The sequence below is a fragment of the Amphiura filiformis genome, chromosome 2 (assembly GCF_039555335.1).
Source record: "Amphiura filiformis chromosome 2, Afil_fr2py, whole genome shotgun sequence".
In the NCBI taxonomy this organism is placed as follows: Eukaryota; Metazoa; Echinodermata; class Ophiuroidea; order Amphilepidida; family Amphiuridae; genus Amphiura; species Amphiura filiformis.
Window position 1 is genome coordinate 14,731,502 of NC_092629.1, and position 16,774 is coordinate 14,748,275.

The 16,774-nt window shown below is 36.6% G+C and overlaps 1 protein-coding gene across 1 annotated transcript; it reads left to right on the top strand.

The window, feature by feature from the left end:
* The first annotated feature begins 400 nt into the window (after nucleotides 1-400).
* On the top strand, nucleotides 401-16,545 carry LOC140145928 (RNA transcription, translation and transport factor protein-like). The gene is made up of 7 exons (XM_072167661.1): nucleotides 401-567; nucleotides 7,385-7,509; nucleotides 11,798-11,900; nucleotides 12,497-12,574; nucleotides 13,575-13,723; nucleotides 14,014-14,062; nucleotides 15,558-16,545. Exons 1-7 carry the CDS (start codon nucleotides 510-512, stop codon nucleotides 15,710-15,712), a joined length of 717 nt encoding a protein of 238 aa, XP_072023762.1. The 5' UTR covers nucleotides 401-509; the 3' UTR covers nucleotides 15,713-16,545.
* The last annotated feature ends 229 nt before the right edge of the window (nucleotides 16,546-16,774 follow it).

Here is a 16,774-nt window from a genome sequence, read left to right on the forward strand (position 1 = left end):
CATATTTGAACACTGAGGGAAGCCGAGCGATTTTGGCAAGCCGCAAGGGGGAAAGCATTTTTTGGCACCCCATCATATACCCCCCCCCATGAGGGGAGTCATATTGGGGGGGCAATGGCACCTGGCCAAAATTATTGGGGGGAGCAATGGTGACAGGCTGACAGCAGCAGCAGACGACGTAAAAATGTCAGCCCTGTATCATTTACCCGAGTTGTTTTTATTTTTGGAAGATAAGTCACACATTCTTAAAATATATTTTCGGTCATTTTGCAAGTATTTTTCATTGATATAATAGCCTGTAATCAAAAATCATCCTAAAACTGAATTGGAAAGCTCGAGTGAATGAAATCCTGTGAAAATAACAAGGTTAGAACCATAAAGAAAGCACAAAGAATAACTAGAAACACACCTATTTGCTCCAAATTCACGTTGCATTTCATTTTGTTGTGAAACAGACTGTTAAATATTTTGCATTTTCTCGCCTTTCCCGTGAATAGAGAATTTCTATCATGTTTAAAAGAAAGTTGGAAGCTTTAGCATATCACCAAACTGAAGTTGACGTTAGTGGTAAGTTTGAACTGTATGCAATTACTGATTTGCTGTAAGCTTATCGGCACCACAATGCATTCCTTCCGAATTCAGCAACCTTGTCAGTGCTATACCATTTTTCACTCTGATGTGCATATGTGGCAGTGACGTCAGTGAGCATTTCACTATTTTTTTATCTTTTGCAAAATGCATTCACAGTTTTTATTTTGGGCCAGTTTATGGCGTAACCATAAACTTTGATAAAGCCTAATAAAGCTGGTTCGGGCTCTAGCTAGCTAGTTGAAGCACGTCATCAGCACCTCATTCGCCATGCAATTGTGTGACTTTACGTGAGCGTACAAGGTGGGATAAAAACTGCGAAAAATCTTTGCAAATTAAAGGTTCTAGGTGCAGCCTCATCGGGCAGTCATCGCTAGCATAACAAAGTGTAGGTATCACAGGGAAACCTCAGTTAACACATTTGTTAGTCAATCAAAATGGCCTAAACCGGCAATACAAATTTACATTGAAATTAAAAAGAAGCTTTTTAAGAAGGAAACCTTCATAAATATGTTGTCTATACTTCACTTGACCCAAATATATGATTTTTTTTTGGTGATGAGAGACTACGCACATGGAATTTCAGAGAGATTTTGATAGCAGTTCCATTAAAAAAAGGTGCTATCGTCATGAGACTAAGATCTAGAAACACCCCCGTAATGCTGTTTTGGGGAAATTTGCTAGCAGAATCTTTTTGATGAAAGTAAATCTTTGACAAGATGTAACTTTGCTACGGAAAGTGCTATGACAAAAAGGTTTTCAGTGTTGGCTTTCTTTACTCAAGGGCTTTAATTTGATATATAAAATGATGCAGTTTGATGGCAAATTTGAATTCACCTGGCATACCTACAAAGTGTTAGCTTAACTTACACATGCATGCATGTACTAGACTAGACTAGACCAGTATGATGTAGATTGTGATTTAGATACGTGATGAGCGAGCAAGACGGCTAGGCTCAAGTCATGATGAGCTGCCTGTAAGTCTATCAGTAACAACATCAGCATGAACATATGCATGCATGAATGCTGGCGACATCAGGCCACAATTACAATTGAATACCTGAGTGGAAGAAGGGCCCAACTCCATCAAAGCTGTTTTTGAGATATTAAGGAAAAACTTAATATTTGGAAAAGTTTTATAGACAGAATGTTGTCATCTTCAAGGGACCTTTAAGGGGTACTACACCCCTGCCCAATTTTGTGCCTATTTTTGCATTTTTCTCAAAAATTATAGCGCATTGGGGACAAGTAAGATATATGTATATTATAGGGGCAAGGACTACAAGTACTGCACTGGAAATTTTATTTCAGCACAGACAACAGTAGTGGAGTTACAGTCAAAAATGAGGGAAAACCAATATTTGATCAATAAATCAATAACTACTTGCTTTGAGTTGCTGAATTTTCAGTACAGTAGTTGTAGTCCTTGCCCCTATAATATACATATCTTACTTGTCACCAATGTGCTATAATTTTTGAGAAAATGCAAAAATAGGCACAAAATTGGCTAGGGGTGTAGTACCACCTTAACACATGAATATACAATATTACATACATTCAAAATTATATATGATGTTTCCATGGCAACGGTACAGGTCTTAATACAAGCTGGAGTTGGGCCCTTCTTCCACTAATATACTGTAAGTGCCACTTCCGTAAACAGATGTGTTATAAAAAGCTACAGAAATTTGATAATTAGCCATTTATTGCACATGTGATATGTTAGCAAGAAAGTTTATTGTAGTGAAAAGCAGTTTTCATGGATGAACAAAATTGCACTTTAACCCAATATTTGTGGAAGGGCCCAACTCCATGGAGTTGGGCCTTTCTTCCATGAAAACCATGATTAAGTGTACGTGGAAGACTATTTAGAGAGTGGATTTAGGCTCATCTTTCACACACAAGTAAGAACTGTCTGCTGGCAATAAAATGCTGGGTCTAACTCATTTTTGTAAAAAATTGGAGTTGGGCCCTTCTTCCACTCAGGTATTCAATTGTTTGCTTGCCAACAGCTGACAGACTCAAATATTTTATGATTTAAAAGTATTGGGATTATAAATATAAGATCATATCATGATATAGATCTGCAAAATCTGAAATACTAGAGTGATCCAATGTAGCATTTTAAACATTTGACATCATTTTATGTGCAGATGGTATTAAAAGGCATGACAATTTTCCTGCTTTTGCAGGATTTCCTGCTTTTTTGTGGTCCAAATTTCCACACTTTCTCTTTTAATTTCAGCCCGTTTTTGGCCTTTTTAGCCTCATTTCACACGCTTTTTCAGGCTTTTTCAAACTTTTCAGGTTTTTTCATGGATGATTATTCTCATACCTGGTATTAATTAGTCATTAATCAGTCATTTTAAAGAAAAACAAAAGGATTTTCAACCCCCATATCATATGGTATTAATTAGAGAATTGTAAATATAAATACCAAAAAATATTTCAATCAAAACATATTTTTTTAACCATTTTTACCCGGTTCTGGAAATTGGACCACCTTATCAAGGGTAGTAGCTACGGCAGGCGGTGGCGGGCGGCAGAGCCCGGCACTCAGATTTAGCGCCCACAGCTGATAAACAATGCAAGCTTTGGGACCCAGCACTCAAAAAAGTGCAAAATCACATGTATAGAATTTGGCTAAATTTAGGCAATTTTCAATAAAATTGTCAATTTCACAAAAATTACCTCAAATACCACCCGGCACTAAAAATTTATAGGTACAACCCGGGGTACTCAAGTTTGGTTTTGGTAGGGACGTGCATTGAGATTTTGGAAGTGGACCCATAAATATACCAATTTTTCAAGAAATTTGGACCCATTGATATACCAAAAGTCAAAATTTTCGGCCGAATTTAACCAAAATTGTCTTAGTTTTTAAAAATTTTCCCAAAATTTTGGCTAGATTAATGAAAAATTGTGCTGTTTTCCTAAAAAAATAAAAAAAAATAAAAAAAAGGACCCATTCATATACCAAAATAGGCTTTGAAAAGGGGTCATTGATATACCAGAAGGCTGAAAATGCTACCCATGTTTGCGCACGTCCCGTATGGTCATTTGTACTGAGTACCCCTCCCCGGGTACAACCCTGCACCCTATGACATGCGACCCTTCACGAATTCACTCACCTAAAGTCACCTTGCGATCCTACAACCTATATTACCATGAATTGGGCCGGGCTAAAAGGTGGCGGTGTTACATTTTTTCATTTTGTTCAAAATGTTTGTCCCAGATCTCAAGAATTACTGAACTGGTTTTGGTCTTATTTTGTTGTTAACTGATCTGTCTAAAATTGTGGAAAGCAACACTTTCACACTTATGTACTTTTTAAGATAGCGTACAGTACTGTAAAAGTGGAAATGTTCATGGTTCATTAATTTTCGCACTTTTCGTGAGCAGCACAGCTAACGAAAAAATAAAAACATGCGAATAATTTTTTATGTTCTTTTTAAAAATGTACTGGGTATAATGTAAGAAAACTCAAAATCACGAAATTAAAAACTAGCAATACAGTTCAAAATCGGCAAAGCGTGAAAAATTACACGGGCGAAAATTGCCACTTTTACAGTATATATTGCCCATCTGTACTGTACTATATAGGTTTCAGGACCCTTTTGGTTCAAATTTGTTGTCAGTATCCTGAAATTATGTGTCCTGCTTGTAAGTTCAACACCTCAAAGTCAGCGGTGACTTCAATGCAATTTAGCCCCCTTTAGTTTGGAAATTTGTTTGCCAGTACACCATTGGCGATTTTGAATGTTTGAAGTATTTGCAGATTTTTCCAAGATGATGGAACTTGCCTCCCCACCCCAAAATAAAGCTGAAATATCACCTTTGTTTGAAACCCCGGATCAGGGTTTCTTTTAAGCTTTTTCCTGAAGGGGTAAAAACTCCCATGTTACACCAACACCAAAAGGGTTTTGTCACGGGTCGATATATTGGAGAAAACATACGTTTAATGTACGACCTGATGAGTTTGGCAGAGAATAAAAATATTGCTGGCCTTTTCTCATGATTGATTTCGAAAAGGCCTTCGATTCGGTATCACATACATTTATAATGAAAATATTAGATAAATTCAATTTTGGCAATTCGATTAAAAAATGGATTCGTGTTTTTTATAATCAAGCTTCATCATCAGTACTAGTTAATGGATTTCTTTCGGAATCTTTTAAGGTGGGTAGAGGATGCAGACAAGGCGACGGACTAAGTCCCTATTTATTCATCCTTTGTGCGGAAGTCCTAGGTATGATGGTTCGAAAAAATCAGAATATTAAAGGTATTAGAATAGGGGATGCAGAATATCGCATATCTCAATATGCTGATGATACTGTTCTTTTTCTTGATGGCACAGAGAAGTCAATGAATGAAGCTTTTAAAATCCTCGATTCCTTTGAAAACATGTGTGGTTTACGGGTAAATATAGACAAAACTAATGTTGTGTGGATTGGGTCAAAAAGTGGTAGCAATGAAACAATTTGTGATCATTTGAACGTTAAATGGATTCATAATAATAACTGTTTTAGAGCACTAGGTATTGACTTCACTGTGTCACTTGAAAGAATGGTGCAGATTAATTATGTAAAAACAATGGAGTCAATTCATGAATTAATTCACCAATGGTCAAGACGTAATCTTACAGTTCTGGGCCGTGTAACAATAGTTAAATCACTTATTTTATCTAAGCTTACCTTTCTGATTTTAACTTTGCCTAATCCACAATACGAGTTAATAAAAGATTTAAACCAAATAATATATAAATTTATATGGAAAGGTATTGATAAGGTTACAAGAAATCAAATGATCCAAGATTATGGTCAAGGAGGTGTGAGAATGGTTGATGTCCAGTCATATATACATGCACTAAAAATAACCTGGCTTCGTAGAATCATTAAAAATGCGGAGACAGAGTGGGTAAAGCTTTTTCTTCAGACAACAGGTATAAACCGTATCCAGGACATTGAGGGTGGATCTACTAATATTATGAATTTCATGAATAATAACAATGATAAACCGAATCAATTTTGGAAAGATGTTTTTGGGCATGGTTTAGTTTTTCTAACTGTCATCAACCAACTACCAGACAGGAGGTACTGAAAAGTTCACTTTGGTACAATGAAAACATTAAAGTGGGTAAACAAAGTTTGTATTACCAGCATTGGGTTCAGTAATGGTGTTGATCTTGTAAATGATCTATTAAATGAGAGAGGGGAATTCCTCTTGCTGGAGGATTTTATGCGTATATTTCATGTTCGCACAAATTTTGTTGAATACGGTGGTGTAATATTGGCGATCAAAAGTCATTTCCAAAATTCTTTGACAAACCTGGTGATACCCTTGTTTATCCCACTATTCCATTTCACTTTGATGTTCTCTTTAAAGATAAAAGGGTTCCAGAAGAATATACAATATTCTTGTTTCAAAAAAAAACAATTGTTAAGTAAATATGTAAAAATGGGAAGAAAAGCTTGAAGCTACATTTGATGCTTCAAGATGGAAGGCTATTTTTAATACACCCTTCAAATGTACAATAAGTACTAAACTCAGGTGGTTTCAATTCAGAATAATTCACAGAATCCTTGGTACAAACGCATTTTTATTTAAAATTGGGATAAAAGATTCCAGTATGTGTACCTTCTGTCTGGAGGAGAGTGAAACTTCGATTCATATGTTTTGTGATTGTCATGTGGTTAGGAAATTTTGGGATGATGTGAAAAGGTGGATCGAAAACAAAGTTAATATAAATCTCTCTTGGAAAAAAGATAATCTGCTTTTTGGCGTTGGTCCTACATGTAGCTATATTGTTTTGGATTTGATTCTAGTTTTATGTAGATTTCATATATATAAAATGAAAATGAAAGAAAATAACCCTTCGATCCACATTTTCAAGAAAGAATTGCAAAATCATTATAAATTAGAAAAATATATTTACATATGTAACAATAATATTGGTTTATTTTATAAAAGATGGGGTATTTTAAATTCACTCTGTAGAGAATAAGATTTAGACCCTCATACACGCGGAGAGGTTTTTGCATGGCTATGTGTAGTGGCAGAACCTCGTAATGTGAGGTTCTGTACTTGCATAGCGTTGTGTGAGAGCTTCTCTGTGTGTATGAAATTATATTTCATCATGTGTATCATGTAATATCATTGTGTATCATGTGTATGCTTAATGTTTATCTCTGTTTAAAGTTAAACTTGAATAAATGTTTTTTTTCCTCTGAAAAAAACAGGAAAAAAAACAAAACAAAAACAAAAACAAAAAAAACAACAACAACTCCCATGTATCTACATTTTGTTACCCTTTCATGATGTGTATCATAATTAGCAGCGTTCGAAATTTTGGTTGTCCGGTTGCCCGGGACAACTAAAAAAGTCGCCGGACAACCAAAAATACTGATTCGGTTGTCCGCCAGACAACCATAAATCTAGCCAAAAGTCACATTTGTAGGCCTACGGACAACCAAAAACTTAGACGTCCCAACCAGAAATTGTAATTTGGTTGTCCTGTGTTCCTAAATTCGAACACTGATAATTAGGCCTATATATATGTGTAGAGCATTTGAGGGGGTAAAGTGGGTAGCTGAAGGGTAAAAAACCCCAATTTTTAGCATAAAGAAAACTCTGCCCTGCCCTGGATCTACCACTTTGAAAGGCCCCTCTAGTCTGGCTACTTTGCTGACAGCGCCCTTCCCTTTCCTAAAATCTGCTTCTGAAATTTTAGCCTGTGTGCAATTTTTAACTTGGTTGTTTGTTTTTTTATTTAAATTGCTATTTTGTTTAATTTCAGATGAGACACAATGGCGTAACCTGGTGGTATTTTTAGAAGACCAGAAGATAAGGTTTTATAAGATAGAGGAGAGAGAAGGATTAAGAAATTTTCAAAGCAAAGACTGGCCAAAAGCTTTGACAAAGGTAAAGTGTTTGTATACAGGGTGAGTAAAAAAAGTGAATGGGCAGAGAAGTGGTATGCACTTTAGAAGCAACTTTTCAGTTGTTGAAAAGTCCTGATGAATGCTACACTCAACCATACCATGTGTGAAAAAAATGAATCACATCTATACATCTACATACATTGTACATACATACATCTATCTCTTCATTTTTATGAGTCGTTTTACTGCAATGCCCAATTCAAATTTTTGTCCATGAGGCACCATTTATTTTAAATGAGAACACATTATGCCCAATAAAGACAGCAGATCTGAACTGACTACCAAGCACTAAGTCGACAACTGGTAACTGTGTGTGTTTTGCTGACATTTATCACATAGGGTGATTGCGCATCATGTGTAGGAGTGAGTGTATCTGTGTGTGTTCCTGTATTAGGGTTAATTAAAAGAGATCGGACCATCAGTAAGGTATATGGAAGAACACCCTAGTGGATACCAGCTGCGCCGGCATATTGGACCTGCCTGTCATCTATCACACGGTAGAGGAAAAAAAAAAAAAAAATTCCTATCGTTTATTCTCTAAACTGACATGCTTATAATTAACAAATTATATAGATAGACCCTATCAAAGCAAAAATGGTATAAGTTAACAGTAGGTACAAGTCTTTATTTTTAGTAACCCAAGGCCCAAGCAGTATTCTTGTATGAGTGAATGTTTTTAGTAATAGTTAAGGGTACACGACATATTGTTGGTCGAAGCAGCAAAAAAAAAAATGATTTTCATTATTTGAATCAATTATGTGATGCGATCAAGCAAAATCAGTCGGAACTCGGAAATATTGATTTTGAGATATAGCCAAACAAAGATAATATTTCCTTTTGTTTCCTTTTGTTTTGGAAACTCTTTAAATTGCTCATATCTTTGGAACTGGTTGTTCAATTTCAATGGGGTTTTCTGCAAAATACAGCTTTGAAAAATGTTTTTACTATCCTACAAGAAACTGAAAATTTATTATTTCCGAGTTCCGACTGATTTTGCTTCACATATTATTGAAATAACACTGATGTTTAGCAAAAGATCATTCTACAAATGTCAAATCATATACTTTGAAAATGTGCTTGATTTATTGTTGTTAATGAGTTATATACATTTTACAAAGTGTTGTTGTTTCAGCCCTCTTAACAACATATCCCAAGAACCACAGGACATACAGAAGTACATCTGTGATATTTGAATTCTTCTACATGCGTGCTATGAAATGATCAATGCAATTTTTGCCAAAGCTCACTACCATTCCCAAGATGCTGTGAACTACCAAATCGCAACAGTTTAAAATAGTTGCTAAACAGAGTTTTGGAAATAAATCTAATACTGGACTTACATGTATCTTGTGACCAGTCCAGCGGGCCAGTTGCCTGATGAAGTTTGATTAACATTGTGTACCAAAACAGTACATCAGCTAGGGCAGCCCTATCAAAGTAATGTATTTTTAGGTGGGCTATTGCCTCTACTTTGCACCAACTTGCCCCTACTGAAATTTAGTTGCCAATTTTGGAAAGATTGGACTATTTGCTATGATAAGGTCTGTAGTTCAATCTGTTCAATATATTTGAATTCTTCTACATGCGTGCTATGAAATGATCAATGCAATTTTTGCCAAAGCTCACTACCATTCCCAAGATGCTGTGAACTACCAAATCGCAACAGTTTAAAATAGTTGCTAAACAGAGTTTTGGAAATAAATCTAATACTGGACTTACATGTATCTTGTGACCAGTCCAGCGGGCCAGTTGCCTGATGAAGTTTGATTAACATTGTGTACCAAAACAGTACATCAGCTAGGGGCAGCCCTATCAAAGTAATGTATTTTTAGGTGGGCTATTGCCTCTACTTTGCACCAACTTGCCCCTACTGAAATTTAGTTGCCAATTTTGGAAAGATTGGACTATTTGCTATGATAAGGTCTGTAGTTCAATCTGTTCAATATATTTGAATTCTTCTACATGCGTGCTATGAAATGATCAATGCAATTTTTGCCAAAGCTCACTACCATTCCCAAGATGCTGTGAACTACCAAATCGCAACAGTTTAAAATAGTTGCTAAACAGAGTTTTGGAAATAAATCTAATACTGGACTTACATGTATCTTGTGACCAGTCCAGCGGGCCAGTTGCCTGATGAAGTTTGATTAACATTGTGTACCAAAACAGTACATCAGCTAGGGGCAGCCCTATCAAAGTAATGTATTTTTTAGGTGGGCTATTGCCTCTACTTTGCACCAACTTGCCCCTACTGAAATTTAGTTGCCAATTTTGGAAAGATTGGACTATTTGCTATGATAAGGTCTGTAGTTCAATCTGTTCAATATTTGACTCATAGTTAAAATAGGTTGCTGACAAGGGAACTTCAGTGAACTTCAGTGAACAGTTCTTTTCAGAGCCACCACTTTTTTACTTTTCTCTGTAGACAAGGGACAGTCATCAGTAGTGCTGGTATCGGCAAGCATTTTCATTGTCGACAATCGAAAAAATTAAAAAGCCGGCGTCGACAACTGTCGACAATCAGACCTAATTAATAACCCCTAGGCCTAAAATTGTCCCACAAACCTGGCGAATTTTGCGACGTTCCGGGTGCAAAATTCGGCAACCTACACTACTTGCCCATTTTTAGAAAACCAGGCAAGAGTTGTGAAAGTTATTACATTTTAATGAGATAAATATACTAGATTTTGAGCTGAAATATAAACAAGATACCAAACATGATCCGCAAATCTGATGATTTCCCGTCCCTTCGTTCGCCTTTTTTCAGTTGCTAAATGTAAACATCAGAAAGAAGTGCCGAATCACAAATTACTGATATTAATCCGCCTCATCGCGCAACTTGCTCAGAACTCCGCCCCATTTCCCCAAATATGGAGAGCGTGTGCAATTATTCCGAGCATGTGACTGTTTTGTGAGTTGGAAAATACTTTTGTATGCTCGGAGGAAGCTTAACAGTTCGTTACAATAAAGAAGTCAATCCTGGTCTAGCTAGTTTATTATTAACAATACCTGGTGTCGGAGTCCCTTGGTCAAAAAAGTCCATCAAAGTATGTTTGATGCCATGGTTTATTGGTTAGCCATCAAACTATTTCCGCCTATTCACGCAATGTCAATTATAGCCTGGGGCTTTTCCTTCAACACACACCGCGTGGCTAGCGCTTCCTCTTGTCTCGCGCGCTGAATATTCATAACTCAACTGTACATTCACAATTAAACCCTGTGCAAAGTACAAAATACGATGTGACCCATCGGCGTCATCGTGATTCGTCTTGACCTTTTAGTGTAATGAATATTAATTATAGCTTTACAATGTACATTCACAATTGAGCGCTGTGGGGCGCGTGCGTGTCTGTGACCCATGATGTCATTGTCAGAGATGAAAAAAACATCGTGTGAAAGGACAAATCGCAAATAAACAGTGTCTGTGATTGGCTCATATTTTACCCATTTCACATAAATACCCAATCAGTGTGCTTGTTTCAATAAATAAAGTTGATCATCAGGGACTTTCCCTGTTTGCCAATGTTAGCGTGACAGCGAAAATGGCGGCGCTGAGTGAAAGAATTGGATGCTATACTGAGCGTATGCGATAGATCAAAAAGTCGGGATGAAAACGCTAAAGAAACATGGCGAGAACATCAGGGAAATCGACAAAGATGTAAAGAATAAGAGATCCCGAAAATACCTTCGTAAATTTTGTTAAGATGTTAAACTTTTCGAGCTTTCTTAGCCAAATTGTTTGTTTACTTTTTGTCGATACATGCAAAGCTCTTGTCGACAATCGGCAAAAGTGCTTTTGTCGACAATATTGTCGACAAAGCCTTGTCGATACCAGCACTAGTCATCAGTGAACTTTCTTTACATATTCAAGTGATCCTTCAGGCATATGTGCTTAGCATTTTTTTTTGGAAACATTATTTAGGTGCTGTTCTTATGATATTAGCATATATGTTTACATTGTAAAATTTGCTATACAAGCTAAAAATGTGTGTAGCAGGTTATCTAAAGTGGGGAGCATTTTGCTCTGCTACACCAGGTAAATAGAACACTTTGTGCAGCTAAATTTAGTCAGGCCAGTGCATATTTAGAATTAAGTGATTATGTTAAGTGCTTATGTTCTGTACCTTGTATTAGTAAGGTTTTCAACAATAAAAGAATCTTGAATCTTGAATCTTGAATCTTGAATCTTGTACCTGTACTGTATTCTAGACAGTCGATTGTTCCATCTTTCGCTTTTTCCATTGTTCTTTGTTTCTATTTCTATTTAGTATCTCAAAGACCTGGAATGCCCTGCCGACCTAGTAGATGACAGGCATGCAGCCTGTGATTGGTTATTGGCACATGCCGTACGTTTAGAATATGGTGAACACCGTGAGTATTTTGTCTTTTTTGTAATCATTAACTATTACACTGTGGCCTGCGACACTTACATATTATATCATACATGCCAACTGTTCAGATTTATTCTTATTTGTTCAGATTTTAGAGATTTGAAACTCCCAAAAATTCTGAACTATAAGAGAACAAATTTAGGCAAATGAAAAATAGCCTGGTACCGTATATGAAATGTATCAGAATTATATAAAGTTAGGTTTTAATGTTGTTAAAATCACTGTGGTCTTTTCCAAACCAATAAGCAGGGAGTGACAGACTCAGGGGTGTCTATTCTTCCGTTAATCACCCCCAAAGGGGAGGGAATAATTTTACCCCTTTGGGGAAGAATTTTGCATTTTGAATAGATACCAGACTCATCTCAAGTGGAGGTAACTTCAAATTATCCCCAGATTACATGGTTTAGGAATACAGAGAATGAGGATGATTGATGCGACCTCCACTTGAGATATGTTTGGTATTTATTCTTAGCTATTATGTGAAAAGAGACTGCAGAGACACATGTAGCAGCCGACAAATGCATCCATTTGACATACCACATTTGTTACATTTGAATCTTGTGTTGTTTATTTCAGTTGAGAAATACAAGGATACAACAACAGATAGTATACCTCAAGGTCTGTCCAAGGATGATCCATTTGGTCACATGGATGGTAAGTAGGGGTTGGGCTATTACAGTTGAAATCCATACAGTTGAAATCCAATCTCAATTCAGCCTTTGGCTGCGATGTATCTGTTTAATAAAACCTAAACCTAAACCATACACCCTTATGGAAGACATGACCTTTATCTCTCACACAGGGGTGTAAATTTCAAATGTAGTCATCTATTTAGGTAACATTATTTGAAATTCACACGCCCTGTATGGATGATTAAGGTCATGCCCTTTATTAGGAGATGTATGGATTTCAACTGGAACAGGAAAGTGTTTTTGGTGTATGTTTTGTTCTGTGCTGTAAAGGAAATGGTACAATATAAAGCCCTGTGTCTGTATCTGACACAGTTAAAGGTATAAAAGTGAAGAGTACTCAAAGTCGTAAATTAGAGTTGTTAAAACTGACTTTCAGTACAAAATTGACAATCTGGCTAACCTTACATGTAACCTTGAAGGGCAGGGATGGAGAGCATGGTATTTGTAGTGGTTAGGGTTACAACAGCTGAAAGGAGTATTCCATTATGCTTTGCAGTACCATAACAGAATGCACATGCCATAGAAATGTACACAAAATCCTTCTCTTCAACTTGCAATTACTCACTTAAATCAGGGGTGTTTAGACTTTTGTTTAAAAATATATCCCCTAGAGTATTGTGAAACTATCCAAAGCTCTCAATATTTAAGCAGGTAAAGATAGTGCCCCATGATGTGAAGTCCCTGTGCTTGGTATTCTCTGAGAATGATCACATATTCATGAGGGCTGATCATTCCATTGCCCATGCAAATCATGCATGTCAAGATTGCGCTTAAAAATGATGTCAAGATTGCGCTTAAACAATACGGTAACAGGTTCTGAATGGGCATAGCAATTTCATCAGTCACACTTCCTGGACCTCTTGGTCCACATTAACATGTGATTGCTGGATCTTGCCAGTTGGTGGACAGTCTTGTTTATTATTTGTCTAGGAGATAACTGTGATATTTTTTGTGCTTCTCAGTTAACAGTCCCGATTTCAAAGCAGGATTAGCTTCTGTATGTCAAATGCTGAATATACCCAGGCATCCAGACCCAACGACTATGCTTCAAGCAGTCAGCATTCTCATCAAGGAAAGACTGTCAGATGAGTCTCAGGTTGAAGTTGAGGAGGTAAGAACGGTGATGTGAATATATATCAGTCCAGAATCGATAAAACTGTCCCGAATCGATAAATATCTCATTTTTTTGTAGGTGGAGATTGTTCAGTTGTTTATTTCTCCTAATGCAAAAGTAAACTGGGTAATGTTGCCAGGTCCGAGAACGCTGTACCAGTGTCAGCTGAATTCAAGCATGCACAGGCAGTCAGGCACAGAACGTTCCAATTATCTGTGAGAAGAGAAACAAGAATGTTAATCATGTCGCTCTCAATTTTCTATTTCTTCTTTCCTCAACTTTTATAGGGAGTTGATTTTGACTTGAAGAATTACGACCTAGGGTTTGAAACAAAAGGTGAGTTGTTATTAGAGCATGAGCTGTCTGATTGACAATTACTGGGCAATTTAGGTATTAACTGGTCTGCAAGTGTAGTTAATGCTCTGTGTTAATAATCTTCTATAAAAAGTTCTGAGATATTTTCTTAAAATATTTAAGACTTAAAAATGGTTATTCCTTCATGTAATTTTACACTAAATTAGGGTTAGGGTTAGGGTTAAGGTTAGGGTTAGTTTAGGGTTAGGATTAGGGTTAGGATTAGGCTTAGGCTTAGGGTTAGGGTTAGGGTTAGGATTAGGGTTAGAGTTAGAATTAGATTACACGAAATAATTACATGAAGGATCGACCTAAAAAATATCAAGAGCTATCTTAAGAACCAAACCAATACAATGCTTGTTTGTGTTCATTTTAATGTATTTTACATGCTGATTCCAAATATGGTTTTCCCTCATTTCTCTTCTTTGGATAAATACTAACTTGTCGGTACTTGCCTCTCGTTTCCTTGAATAAACACTAACTTGTCCATACTTCCTTCTTTTCATTGGATAACCACTAACTTGTACATACTTTTCTATTTTCCTTGGATAACCACTAACTTGTCCATACTTTTCTATTTTCCTTGGATAACCACTAACTTGTCCATACTTTTCTATTTTCCTTGGATAACCACTAACTTGTCCATACTTTTCTATTTTCCTTGGATAACCACTAACTTGTCCATACTTTTCTATTTTCCTTGGATAAACACTAACTTGTCCATACTTCCTTCTTTTCCTTGGATAAACACTAACTTGTCCATACTTCCTTCTTTTCCTTGGATAAACACTAACTTGTCCATACTTCCTTCTTTTCCTTGGATAAACACTAACTTGTCCATACTTCCTTCTTTTCCTTGGATATAACCACTAACTTGTCCATACTTTTCTATTTTCCTTGGATAAACACTAACTTGTCCATACTTCTCTATTTTCCTTGGATAAACACTAACTTGTCCATACTTCCTTCTTTTCCTTGGATAACCACTAACTTGTCCATACTTTTCTATTTTCCTTGGATAAACACTAACTTGTCTATTCTTCTTTGGATAACCACTAGTCTGTACTTACCTCTTTCCCTAAATTGTCCTTTTCTATTTTTCTTGGATATACACTAACTTGTCTATTATTCCCTCTCTTCTTTGGATAACCACTAGTCTGTACTTACCTCTTTTCCTAAATTGTCCTTTTCTATTTTTCTTGGATAAACACTAACTTGGCCATATTTCCCTCACTTCTTTTTGGATAAACTCTAGTCTGTAGCTTCCTCTTTTCCTTGGATAACCACTAACTTATCCATACTTTTCTATTTTCCTTGGATAAACACTATCTTTGTCCATATTTCCATCTCTTCTTTGGATAAAGACTAGTACGTACTTCTCTCTTTTCTTTGGATAAACACTAAATTGTCCATACATGTACATATCTTGTTTCCTTGGATAACCACTAATTTGTCCGTACTTGCTTCTTTCCAACAGATTACATCTTAGATGAGGCAGCCAAAGTGCTCCGTTTACTTCACATATCTGAACTGAGAGATTTACAAACTAAAATAAATGAAGCTATTGTAGCAGTACAAACTATAACGGCCAATCCTAAGACCGATCAAAGACTGGGTAAAGTGGGCCGATAACGACAATCTTGACAGATACTACCATAGTAATCAGTACACAACATCTAATGCGACTCTTGTAGCATACTCAAATACTTGCAGTTTTTCTGTATCATGATTGGATACGCTTGTTAGTAAGCTATAGTTGGCTGACTGTATGCAGCAAATAGGTGGAGAGCATGTGATTGCATAACTACCCGATGTCAGCAATTTGCAGCAAATATGCGGAGATAGAGCTTATGTCGTTTCTTCAAAGGAATGCAAGGTATTTCACACACAAGGATTATAACATACTTTGATTTGTATGCTATTGGAATATAATTGGATTGCCAATAAACCTTTTCCTTATGTCCCATCATGCACTAATTCAGGGGTCCATTTCACTAAAATTTACAAAGCTTTGTAAGTCTCAAAATCAGTCGTAACTTATAATGACATATTGTAAGTTCCATTTCACTAAACTTACTTATGAATGGCACCCTTCGTAAGTAATAGGGATTTACTGCAAGGACTCTTTGTTAAGTTACGTCTAGTAAAAGGGTATTCAAACTTATGAATGGTTACTTGAGTTACAAAGTGTTAAAAGTTCAGTGAAATGGACCCCAGAGGGGACTTCTGCTGGGAGAGAGTCACAATCAACACGATCCTCCGGACGGAATTGTAGAGTTGTGTTCATTAGGATGTGACTGATATATCAGTCGGCTGGCACTACTCAATGGTACTTCTGCTGGGAGAGTGTCACAATCAACATGATCCTTCGGGTGGGATTGTAGAGTTATGTTCATTAGGATGTGACTGATATATCAGTCGGCTGGCACTACTCAATGGTACTTCTGCTGGGAGAGTGTCACAATCAACATAGATCCTTCGCGCGTGGGATTGTAGAGTTATGTTCATAAGGATGTGATGGATATATCAGTTGGCTGGCACTACTCCAGAGGGGAATTCTGCTGGGAGAGTGTCACAATCCACATGATCCTCTGGGCGGGATTGTAGAGTTGTGTTCATTTAGGTATTCAATCATGTTTCAACGTTGTTCATCACTATTTAACAACGATGTGTTAAATAGTGACGAACAACAGT

Excerpts from the sequence above, each read along its gene's own strand:
- LOC140145928 (XM_072167661.1), top strand. The coding sequence starts at position 510 with ATGTTTAAAAGAAAGTTGGAAGCTTTAGCATATCACCAAACTGAAGTT. Across the intron at positions 12,575-13,574 it reads TCCATTTGGTCACATGGATG|TTAACAGTCCCGATTTCAAA; the intron begins GTAAGTAGGGGT and ends TGTGCTTCTCAG. Across the intron at positions 13,724-14,013 it reads CTCAGGTTGAAGTTGAGGAG|GGAGTTGATTTTGACTTGAA; the intron begins GTAAGAACGGTG and ends CAACTTTTATAG.